The following is a 12,500-nucleotide window of genomic DNA, read 5'->3' as shown; positions in this document are numbered from 1 at the left end:
TGTCAGTTTATGGCGGTCTCATGGAACCCCATGGCACAATAGATTAAACCCTTATGCCGGCAGGACTTATGTCCAAAAGATCAGTGGTTCAAATTTGGGGAGTATGGTGAGCTCCCATCTGTCAACTCCAGCATCCTTTCAGGGACATGAGAGAAGCCTCTCCTGGGCAACATCCTTGCAGACGGCCAATTATCTCACATCAGAAGCGACTTGCAGTTTCTCACGTCACTCCTGAGATGAAAAAAAATTGCGACCCCATTAATTTCATTCTTTCTTACACAAGGATTACTCAGAGATGTTTTACCAGTTCCTTCCTCTAAAATATTGCCTACAGCTCCTATGTTTATTGATGGCCTTCCATCCAAGTACTAACCAGAGCTGGATCCCTGCTGAGCTACCAAGATCAGAAAGGGTATTTAGGCCAAAATTTTATAATAATAGCAAGCAATTCATAAAATGTCTTCAGATTTTGTGAATGTGCATACATGTAGTTTTTTATTTTTGTCTGCGCATTATTGATGTTTTCTCCCAATCAATTACCTATTGTACAAAATAAAAGTCAAGGCTGTTTACCTGGAAAAGTCTGAGTGCTTTTACCAAGCCACCAACTTCATTTTTCAAAGAAAACACCACAGCGGTCTTGCCACCTTCTGACGTTGATTCATACTTGCCTGCACCTTTATTACCCTTTTTGTCATCATTTTTACCAGAATTGGTTCTGTTTTGCTGAAAGAAAATAGATACAGAATGCAAGGACTTCAATGTACTACACATACGAGCACGCACGCATCATTACATTTTCTTTTCAAGCAGACTGTTCTTGTCTGATTTCAGCAAATAGGTACCTCCTTCAGGAGTGAAGTGTTCCCCTCTCCCACCTTCTTTTGAAAGCCACCTCCAGAAGAAAAATTGCAGGTTGCAAGCAGACATGAATGATTGTATTTAAGAAAATCAACAAAAGAACCTGACAGACTGTATCATCTGACTTACAACTTAGACTATTCTCATGCTGCAGTTTTTGGTTCTTCTTGTTACTGTTATATAGCTTTAAATCAATGCCAAGTTATGGTGACCATGTTCTAGGATTTATTCAGAGGAAATTTGCATTATCTTCTTTTTAGGTTGAGAAAGTGTTACTTGCTCAAGATCCTGGTCCTAGCTCAAACCATTAACTGCTGACTGCGCTCTGACACCACAAGAGCTAATCTTAAGAAATTGAATCCACAACATGCGAGTGTGGAGAACAGCAAACCGCAGACCACCTATTACAATGCAGTCTGAGCCCTGCCACATGCGCAATGGAAGACCTTCTTTTAGCAACACCAGAGGCACTCCGAGTGGCCAGCTTCTGGTCAAAGGACATTTAATATAATGCCAAGTTTTTTAACTTTGTGCTTTTTAAATACATTACAACTGTACCTTTGGTTCATTTCTGATACAATAAATAAATAAACTGCTAAAAACAAAGAAAAAAGAAAATCTGAGTATTTTTTTTCCCAGAACAGTTATGGTTATTGGGTTCTAAATGATAGATTTCAGTGTAAGTCTCACCCAGAATGTCATATACTACAATTTCATGGATTGACATTTTTCCTTACATATTAATTCATATTTGGGTTCCCTCTGGCCGGCCATTTACTGAACGATAAATCTATAGCACTCCCACTCAAGTCACAAAGTAAGAGTAAAATCCTCAAGAATAGATTCCTTCCTCAACCCCCTTTTAAACTATTCTTATTTTAAAACTTAGATTAGACAAATTGCTCAGTGATCCCTGTTCCTCCTATGAAACAACCTATTATACTTTTTTAGCTTGTATAGCCAAAAGGAGAATGGAAAAAAATTATTGGACAACTAAAGAATGGTGCTTTCCTTGCAAATTCATTGGAAGAATGAGTATTGGTCTTTGAATTTTTTTTGAAAAAAATGATCTAAGTTGAGCAGTGGGGACCACCTAGTGCTTTTACTTGTGATTGACCTTAACTCATTGGTTCCCAACCATTTTTTCAAACCAGCAACCCAGGCCCGTAGCCAGGATTTCGTTTCGGGGGGGGGGGGGGGGGCTGAATTTTTTTCAGGGGGGGGTCGGGGGGGGCTGAGTTTCTGGGGGGGCTGATTCTGAGTGAAAGAGGGTCTAGCCTAGCAAACCTTTTGTATCATTACCCCAATACCCCCATGCATATGGGATATATTGAATATGGTGATCAGATCATGATATGAATAAACATAACAGTTTAAATAATGCACCAGTAAGGACTTTTCGCGAACCATGAGAATTTCAGGGGGCGGGGGCTGGAGCCCCTCAAGCCCCCCCCCCCCCCCCCGGCTACATGCCTGCAGCAACCACTTTGACCAGGGACCACTTGACCAAGGACCACTCTCCAACATTAGTGCCAAAAGGGTTACAAATCAATTTTTGGTCAACTTTAGATTCGGTTTGGTTATTTGGGGTGTGGATTCAGAAAACTGCATTGGATAGACCACATCTGCTCTCGTTTCTGATGCAGAACATATGCCATGGTCAATGACAAGGGAGGAGTGACCGGCAGCACAAAAGGAGCAGAAATAAAATAAAATAAGAGGAAGGAGGCTCACGGACCAAATTTTCGTCCTCGCGGCCCATTGGTAGTCTGCGGCCCACAGGTTAAGAACCACTGATGTAACTCCTGGGAATCATAAACCAATGAATCTAGACAGCACTAGTTTGGGAAGGGCTAAAAAGAGACAAGGTAGGGTTGCCCACCATAACGGACAGTGAAAACTAGAAGGTTGATGGTTGTTATTCATCTTCATCTCCACATCAGAGTTTAGAAAAGTTATTTCCAGAATCCCCTGACAGCTTGACCACTGTTATTCTGGCTGTAGGGTACTGGGAGCAAAAGCAAGAAAAGTAAAAGATCCATTCAGAAGCCTCAGAATTGTATGTATTTATAGCATATTTTTACAGAAGCAAAAAGAAATGGAATGTGCAAAGGGTTATATATTGAACTATTCCAGAGACATTCTTTGCAGAGATACATGAAGAATGTCCATTTGTTAGAAAACTGCCTATTCTATTAACCTGTGGGCAGTTTTCTGACCATTACTTTCAGAACTTACTCTAGTGATCCACTCACAGATTAACCCTGCCGGAGCATCTTTCTACAAAAATAATACTGGGTGAAGTCTTGGAACAACCTCTCTTCAATGTGAAATTCTCTATAGACACATAACAGTTGGAAAAATCAATGCATCACCTGTGTCACAATAATACAAAACTGTTGACAAAGCCACCAACACTGAATGCCCCTTCACTGGGACATTTATTGATTAAAACACAATTAAGTCTAAAAGTTTAATGAAGTAATTGTTAATTCATATGGATGAACAGCGAAATTCATTTTCTGTTCTTCCAATCTGTAAGAGGTAGCTAGAATACAGTATACCAATTTATATAGAAAAGGCAAACAATGGAACACTTTCAGATGTTGTTTACAGTTTAATTCAGAAAATAAGTGAGACTGAAGGATGACATTTACAACTACAAAAGGATCCAAAAGCTACCTAACATGAAAATCTTAATGGCATACAAAATGGCCAAAATATTCAGAGGCAGATATTTATATGATGCGATCATAGAAACAATTACCTGCAGACTTTAGTCTTATCTTGTATGTGAGTGGAATGTGCAAATTTTATTTGTGATTACTTATATCTAGGAAATGTCTAACTTCTAGACATTATACAAAAATTATGCCATCCTTCTGAAAAGCCTACAATCTCATAGTGGAAGAACTCAAATGAATGGTCAGTGTATCCACCATGACCCAGGCTCAAGTCAAGTTGCTTTAACTTCACCTGGAAATAAACTGATAACCAGCACGGCTCTTGCAAAAGTGATGGAAGCTTGGAACCTGATATACTCTATTACTCTGGATATGGTAATCTAGACCAACCCTTCCCAAGCTAGCTAATATGGGAACTGTCATTTTTTTTAATGCAAGGATTTTGTTGTTAACCACCATTCAGGTTATGGTTAGAGGCCTCCAAGTCACCCTTTCCTCAGGCCCTGCACACTTAGAGCTGTGGCTTCCTCGATTGTGTCTCTCCATCAGGAATGCAGTCTTCCTCTTTTGTAAACCACCATGAGTCCCTTGTCGGGTTGAGAAAAGTAGGATAGAAATAAATAAATAAATAAATAAATAAATAAATAAATAAATAAAATAATCATCTTGGCTTCTAGGGAGAATTCAGGCTTGATTTGCTCTAGAACCCATTTGTTTGTCTTCTTAGTAGTTCATGATAGCTGTAAAACTCTTTGCTAGTACCACATTTCAAATGAGTAGGGTTGATATCTAATTGGTTTCTTTCACTGTCCAGCTTTTATAACCATAAAGAGAAATGGGAAATATGATAATATGGACAATCCTAACTTTAGTATTCAATAATATATTTTCCTGTTTTTGTGTAGTCCATCCAGCTCTGCTCTTTTACTCTTTTTCACACCAGCACTAAATTTGTCCCCATTTGCTACAACTCTCCTCCCGCAAAAAAAAAACCCAAAACAAGATTCATAAGGAACCCAGTCAATGGCTCCAGGAATCACCACTTTGAGTAGCACTGATTTAGACCAACTTAGATGTCCATGTCATTTTCAAGAACAATCTTGCATAATAGACACCATGCAACTTACGGGCCGCAATCCCCTGCCTCATTTTTTGCAGTCCTTCCTATTTCCAAATTGAGCACTATGCCATCAAAACCTAGCAGTGTGGCAATTGCTCCCCCCCCCCCACACACACACACACATTATACCTTTAAAATACACTTTTGTTTTCAAACTCAGTGGTAACCTTGAAAGCTTTGTTAAGGATTTGACATTCCTCAAGGCTCACTATCTTGTGTACACTCATTTTTAAGGGTGTTTTGTTGTGCAATGATACTGATTTTTTATTCTTCTCTTTTCCTTACTTACCTTTATTCTTCACAGTCTCATTCATTATCATTGCTATTCCGTCTGCTCTTATTGCTCTTTCTGTCTGAAAGAGGCATGCTGCATGCCTATATAAATTTCAAAGTGTAGCTACTCTTCCATTGTGAAGAGAAAATATGCCTGAATTAGCACTCTTCAGAGCAAGTTGATCGGGGTACTCAACATCATTTAGCTTGATGGCACTCAGTAGGCTATTTCTATTAAAGTCAATGAATTCCCATAATTGTATGAGACAACTAATATGTGAAGTAGATTTTGAAAACCCTTAATATACTGAAAGCTTCTCTTCACAATTGCTAATTGTTAGAAAATTACAAGAATAATCAAAGAATGAAAGCAAATAAGATAAAATACTTAATCAAAGAGTTCTTAGGGCCATATCAACCTTGACAAATTTCCTAAGCAATCTGAACAGAATGAGGGCAACACATTGGCAAATGAAAACACCCCCTCAAATACTAAACAACACACAACAAGAAAATTAAACAGAAATCTATGTTGTGTTTTTAAAAAAATCATATACATCTGCTGGGGTTTGGTTCAAGCCCCCCCCCCCCCCTATCTTATGAATAGACACACATATCTTATGAATAGATTGCAAATATACAATGTCTGAAAGCTGTGAGGCAATCAAACCAGTACCATTGACTGAAGCTGAATGATAGGAGAGTCACGTCACATAAAAATAACTATTTTTTCATCTTACTTCCGTACTACAAGATGCTTTGATTGCTGCCAATTCAAATGCCTTTAAAAGGTGATTAGATACAGTAATGGAGATTAGAGCTACCAAGGGCTTCTAACCAGGATAGCTATATATCATCTTCAGCAACAGAAGCTGGGTGCCTCTGTGAATCAATCACAGTGGAATGCAAGGTGGAACGTGCTTTTGTAATCATGTCTTGCTGACAGTCGTCTAATAGGCAAAGTGTGAATGAAATGTAGGATAAATAGATTTTGATTTGATCCAGCAGGGCTCTTTTTATGTTCTTATATACAATTCTTTTTTTGAAAAAAACAGATTGCAGCTAGATAAAGGAAGATGCATATGCTCACTCAATAGAATCGTAGAGTTGGAAGAGACCATGGGCCATCCAATCTAACCTTCTTCCACAAAGGAACACAGAAGTATTTCCAATAGATGGTAATCCATTCTCGGTATAAAAACCTTGAGAGAAGGAGATACCATCACTCTTTGAGGCAGTATATTCCACCAATAGGATATTTTTCCTAATATTTAGATGGAATCCGTTTTCCTGTAGTATGAATTCTTGTGTCTTTATCTCTGGAGAAGCAGAAAACAAGTTTGTCTCTTCCTCAATATGACATCCTTTCAAACATTTAAACATGGCTATCACGTCCCTCCTCAACCTTCTTTTCTTCAAGGTAACTATACCCCATTCCCTAAACCAGTTCTCATATGGCTAGGCTTCTCCAGTGGTTCTCAACCTGTGGGTCCCCAGATGTTATGGCCTTCAACTCCCAGAAATCCTAACAGCTAGTAAACTGTCTGGGATTTCTGGGAGTTGTAGGCCAAAATCTAGTCGTGTCCAACTCTGGAGGGTGGAGCTCATCTCCCTTTCTAAGCCGAAGAGCAGCCTCCAAGGTCATGTGGCCAGCATGACTGCATGGAGTGCCGTTACCTTCCTGCAGAAGCGGTACGTATACTCACATTTGCATGTTTTTGAACTGCTAGGTTGGCAGAAGCTTAGCCTAACAGCAGGAGCTCACCCCACTCAGTCAGCAAGTTCGGCAGCTCAGCCATTTAACCCGTTGTGACACCAGGGGGTCCTAGGGTAGCAATAGCTAAGTAGAAATAGCACAGAGGAACATATTTCTTTCTCAAGTACCCTGATACTACTTTGGGATCCTGGAGTTGCTATTTTGTAAAACAAAAGGAAAAATACACAAGTGCTATCATGCTAGCATAACACCTTATCTGCTAGTTCCATCCCCCCTTTCCGAAGCAAGGCAGGTAATATTTCCCAGAAAAGCATCAGTATCTGTTCCTGAACAAGCCTTAAAAAGTTACTTTTCTAAAACTGTTGCTCCAACAGTGCAGCGGCCAGCATGGATAGTGGGAATGTTGTGTTTCTAAGAGCTCTCATCCAAAAAGGAACTTTTCCAAACTCTGTACTTGAGAAGCAAGGAAGACTCTTAAGGCACCATTGCTGATTTTGTACAAAAGCTGCTGTTGCTCTCCTGCTGAGTCCTAGAAATACGTTTGGAGTCCTAGAAGTAATCAGCAAGAACTTTGCACTGCTGTCAGCTGTTTTATGAATGAACACCAACCTGATTCAGCATGTGAGTCATCCTCAAAAGCACCAGAAGCACTGAATACACTTGCATATATAATTCTACAGTTGTTGACAGTTACACTCGGGAAAAATCAGTACAAATACAATCTGATAGCGCCCTCTCTTTTTTCTTTAAAAGCTTCTCCTTATTTGTGTTATAAGTTAATCAATACAGTCCTGTGTAAACATATCAGACCTTCCTAGTGCTTTATATCCACTGGAGTTTGGTTCCAGGATCGCCCTGTAAATACCAAATCTGTGGATGCTTGCATCCCATTATATACAATGGGGTAGTAAAATGGGTCCCCTTATATAAAATGGATACAGAGTTTAGTTATTGTATGTTTTAATTGTATTATTTGTTTAACTTCAGGAGAAAATAAAGAAGTATAATGTTTCCTTCATTAATAAGTCTGTACATTCTGTCCAGGAAGATCAAGTACTAGAAACTTCCTCACTCTCTTTCTCCCTCCCTCCCTTTGTAGTAATTAATGAGTGTGTATTCATTACAAGATTATGGTTGTTTGTAGACTTTCTCCTCTGTGTCACATTTCAAGCATTTAAGACCGCAACTGAATGCCACACTTAGGCAGGAAAAATGAAATGCAAAGATACAGTGTCAACTGGCTCAACAACAGTTCATGTGAGAAAGATCTTGAGAGTCTTTGTAGACAACAAGTTGAACGTGAGCCAAGAGTTTGATGCAGCAGCTCAAAAAGCCAATGGGATTTTGGGCTACATCAAAAGTGGTAGAGTGTTCAGATCGAGGGAAGTCATGGTGCCTCTCTATTCTGCTTTGGTGAGACCTCTTTACCTGGAATACTGTGTCCAATTAAAAAGAGATATTGACAAGCTGTAAGGTGTTCAGCAGAGGGTGACTAAAATGATCAAAGGTCTGGAGACCATGAATCACTATGAAGAGCATCATAATGGGTTGGGTCTGTTTAGCCTGCAGAAGAGAAGGTTGGGAGGAGACATGAGGGCCATCTATAAATATGTGAAAGGATGTCCTAAGGAAGAGGAAGCAGGCTTGTTTTCTGCTGCCTTGGAAACTAGGACTCAATGGAACCAATTACAGGGAAGGAGTTTCCAATTGAACATTAGGACGAACACCATGACCATAAGAAAAGTTGTTCAATAGCGGAACTCTGTGCCTTGGAGTGAGATGGAAGCTCCTTCCTTGGGAACTTTTAAACAGAAGCTGGATGGCCATCTGTCGGGGGTGCTTTGATTGTGCTTTGCCTGCATGGCAGGGGGTTGGACTAGATGGCCCATGTGGTCTCTTCCAACACTATGATTCTGTGATTAATTGTACTTTTCAAATTTTCACTAATCAAAGCTCTCTGGGCCATGTAAGGTCTGTCAAAATCTAAAATATTTTAATTCCTTAATATCCCAGTTCTATTTTCCACTGCAAAAGAGGAAAGGGAGAAAATGAGAACTGAGAGTAAAACATTTCTATATAAAAAACTGCATTTGTTTCTGATTTCTAAAACTTCATTGTAAATTGTAGTTGTTGGAGGGTTAAAAGCGACAAAACTAGAGTGTTCAGAGATGAAAGGCACTCTATCGATTTCAGCCCATGGAATCTGTGTTCAAAGCACCTGTATTTGTGTCTTTGTCTCTGATTCATGTAAAGTGAATGCCTTTTTGAATAGCTATTTGGGCTGAGATTGATGGCAGTCATTCATGGCAAAGGGATGAATAAAAATAAAATATGCTTTAAAATGTTAGAGAGAAGAGTGAGAGAATGAGCTATGTTGAACATATTGCTCTCCTTATTAGGAGGCATACTATAACTAGCAGAAATGCTGCAGATGCACGTCATTTGTCAAAAGTTTAATTTGAGGCATTAGAGTACTGAGAATCTTGCTGACCCCAAGCCTCCCTGATCAAAATCCAAAATGACATTCCTAATTATTGTGAATATAATATAATCTCTCCTACAGGAAGAAAAGAAGAAAAGTCAGAAACTAAAATTGGTTTGGTAGGTGCATCTGTAGTCATGTTAAATAACTGGGAGCTTCCGCATAAAATATGATGGTCTATACATAAAAAGGAACCCCTGGTGGTGCAGTAGGTTAAATCACTAAGTGGCTGAGCTTGCTGACCAAGTTGGCATTTCAAACCTAGGGAGCAGGATGAGCTCCCGCTGTTAGCCCCAGCTTCTGCCAACCTAGCAGTTCTAAAACATGCAAATACGAATAGGTACCACTTCTGCGAGGAAAAAAAGACACTCCATGCAGTCATGCCAGCCACGTGATTGTGGAGGTGTCTGTGGACAACGCCGGCTCTTCGGCTTAGAAATGGAGATGAGCACCACCCCCAGAGTCAGACACAACTAGACGTAATGTCAGGGGAAACCTTACCTTTACCTATACAGAAAAAATATCTAGCCAGGTGGAAGTGGTCTTAGGGTGCATCTGTAGAATTAATGTGGTTTGACACCAAATAAACTGCAATGGCTCAATACTATTGAATCATGGGATCTGTAGTCTGGCAAGGTACCAATACTTTTTGGCAGAGAATGGTAAAGATCTTATAAAACTACAACTCCCTAAATTCCATAGCACTGATTGACACTGTGTGTGTGTGTGTGTGTGTATTAATTACTAGGATTGATATGCCAACAAAACATATCAATATAATATCTTAATACGAGCTTTCTTAAGCTGCACATTATTTTATTTCCTTCCAGTGAACACTGTCATATATGGAATTCCAGCTGATGTTTTAACTTGTTGTACTTCATTATGTCAACCACATTTACAGTCATATTTATTTTTACTAGACAGTTTTGCACTCTAAACATATTAATCATCATCATTATTATTATTATTTGAAAAGCATGAAGGCGAGTTTCGGAAAAGTGTGAGCACCTGTTAACCATATAGTCAAAGAAAGAGACATTACATTCATTAAAGTAATTTCCCCATACAGATCTATTTACTAGAGAAATCGACTTTGATTTGATATCATATCCACCAGTTTTTATGTTGACTGTCACAGTGCATCTCAATAAGGATAGTTCATTCCTCTTCATCAATATTTAAGTTTCTGTATTTGCTATTTCTTAAAATAAGATACTACTCCGAATATTTATAAAAAAAAATCTCATCAATTCCTTTCCAGAATACAGCTATCGCTGGGGGGGGGGGGGGGGACACACTATTAAGGGTTTGGTGTCACCCTAAAAACTTTAAAGAACTAAATAATGGCCAGTTTTATTTGTTGTACGCTTGTATAGACTATCCCCTACTTGCACTTGCCAAACTGTATATAGTCCAGGGAAACGTAGGCCAAATAAAACTTGGCAAAATATCACAAGACTCTTTGCTTTCGAGATTATTTCTAGAAACATGTCTATAGGATCACAGCCCAAAAATGCTGGAAAAATTATACAACTTAAAAATAAATAAATGACGAAGTAGATACTGTAAAGCCTGAAAAATGTGAGCTCATGTGTAGAAATGTGAGTTGAATTCCATACAGAGACACAGTACAGAACTGAAAGGAAGGGGTCCAGTCAAAATATAAGGACAAAAAGTCTCCATATATAGAAAAATAACAAACCCATATTAGTGTGTATATATTATATATTATCTATTTTATATGGGAGAGAAGACGTTTGTGTGTGTATAATGAGTTGGCCAACAGGTAGAGAATATTTTGTAATGAATATTTTGTAAATAAAGGTACATTTAGCTACATTTTCCCATTTTTCCTAAGCATGACAACTTTTGGGACACCCTATACTTGTGAGACAGCTTCTTCCTCCCCAAATAAAATCCCAGCTGTGCAAAACACTTGTACTTTGAGGAGAAAAGTTCCACAAATAAAGTTAATCCATCACATTTTTTTCTTTCTTCCCTTGCACCAACCTGTCCCAACAAAGACTTCCTTTTTTTGAAAAATGTACTCCAAAAAGTGGGAAACAATCTTAAGACACAATGTCTTTGTTCTCAGTTGACCCAACCCTAGATACTTACAGTCAGGTTGCCATGTAGCGGATGCTCCAAGGGCACAGCGGAGTCCAGAGAAAGGCCTCGTCTTGCCCAGTATTTGCTGGAGAACATCATCATTGCGGGTTGCATTGTGGCCTGTGTAATTGTGTCTCTCCACCGCAGGGGGAATCAGGCGGCAGGGCCGTTTGGTGGAGAGCTATCCCTTATGCTGGTGCTGAATAAGGAGCAATCCAAATGCCTTTCCCCTCCTCCCCGGGAAGGTTTTTATATGCCTAGGAGAGAACTGATGAAAGCCTGATTAGAGCAACCCTGGGGGAGCTGGCATTGTTATAGTGCCACACTGACACACACACAGGTCTTGCTGTCTTCCAAATGCCTTGAAGCTCTTGGCGTCAATCCCTAGTAACTTGCTTTTCTTTTTAAACTGATTGCACACTTATCACAAGTTGATCAGCCTTTAAAAATAAAGCTACCTGATTTTTACAATCAATCTTTGCCAGTAAGTGAAGTACAGCAAACTGGGCAGAATTCCTTCTCTGGTCCTTTTGTTAACAAACAATGAACACACCACTGTGAACATTCGGTTCTGAAGGCAAGGGAGAAAGTGTTTTATGAAAGGAATAAAGAGATCAATTTCTATTGTATTTGTTGATTTTATTCTCCCCTTCTCCATAGCTATATATTACCTTAACCATCTCATATTTCCCCTATATGCTTATAGAAACAAATTGGGTCCAGTCACTGGGATTCAAATATCACTGGAGCTGTATCCACACTGTTACCAAAAGCTTGATGTGTCAAGTATTTGCTATGAATGATACCTTGAACAGTTAAATCGTAAAGCTGACTCTTTAAAAAAGGGAGGAAATGTTGAGGTTAATCACCTGTCATTAATAGACAAATGAAAGCCATTTACTACTTAATGGAATCAGCCATTTCAAATGTAAATACTAGTTATCATATGACATCTCATGCATCACGATTTGTGCAAAAACTGCGATTCCATTATTTGTATAAGATGTAATGAAGTCCATATACATGCTTTTATGATGAATAAATGCTTTCCCGGAAATGACATTTCATGTAAAATGAGGAACCCATTAAAGAGAAGTCTGATTGCCCTTTTCATTTTGTGTTATCTGCCATCCAGGAGGCCTCTTCAGATACGCCCAGATGTTAGTTTCACAAAGCAATGGAATTGGGGGCACGGAGCAGGGTTCAGGTCTAAATATTCATACATTTCCAATTAAAAATCAGTCTGTTTAC

General features: G+C 39.0%; 1 protein-coding gene across 1 annotated transcript in view; it reads right to left on the bottom strand.

Annotated features, from left to right (window-relative positions):
• Window positions 1-11,573, bottom strand: part of TPH2 (tryptophan hydroxylase 2) — a 96,761-nt gene extending 85,188 nt beyond the window's left edge. Inside the window, exons 1-2 of the mRNA XM_060777450.2 lie at window positions 11,259-11,573; window positions 574-726 (exon numbers count right to left, since the gene is read on the bottom strand). Of these exons, the coding sequence (XP_060633433.1) occupies window positions 574-726; window positions 11,259-11,363 (258 nt within the window). The 5' untranslated portion in view covers window positions 11,364-11,573. The remainder of the gene's footprint in view (window positions 1-573; window positions 727-11,258) is intronic.
• Window positions 11,574-12,500: the final 927 nt, after the last annotated feature.

This window comes from Anolis sagrei, chromosome 5, assembly GCF_037176765.1.
Source record: "Anolis sagrei isolate rAnoSag1 chromosome 5, rAnoSag1.mat, whole genome shotgun sequence".
Classification (NCBI taxonomy): domain Eukaryota; kingdom Metazoa; phylum Chordata; class Lepidosauria; order Squamata; family Dactyloidae; genus Anolis; species Anolis sagrei.
Note: the sequence above shows the minus strand (reverse complement) of the source record. Positions and strands in the feature narration are given on the sequence as shown.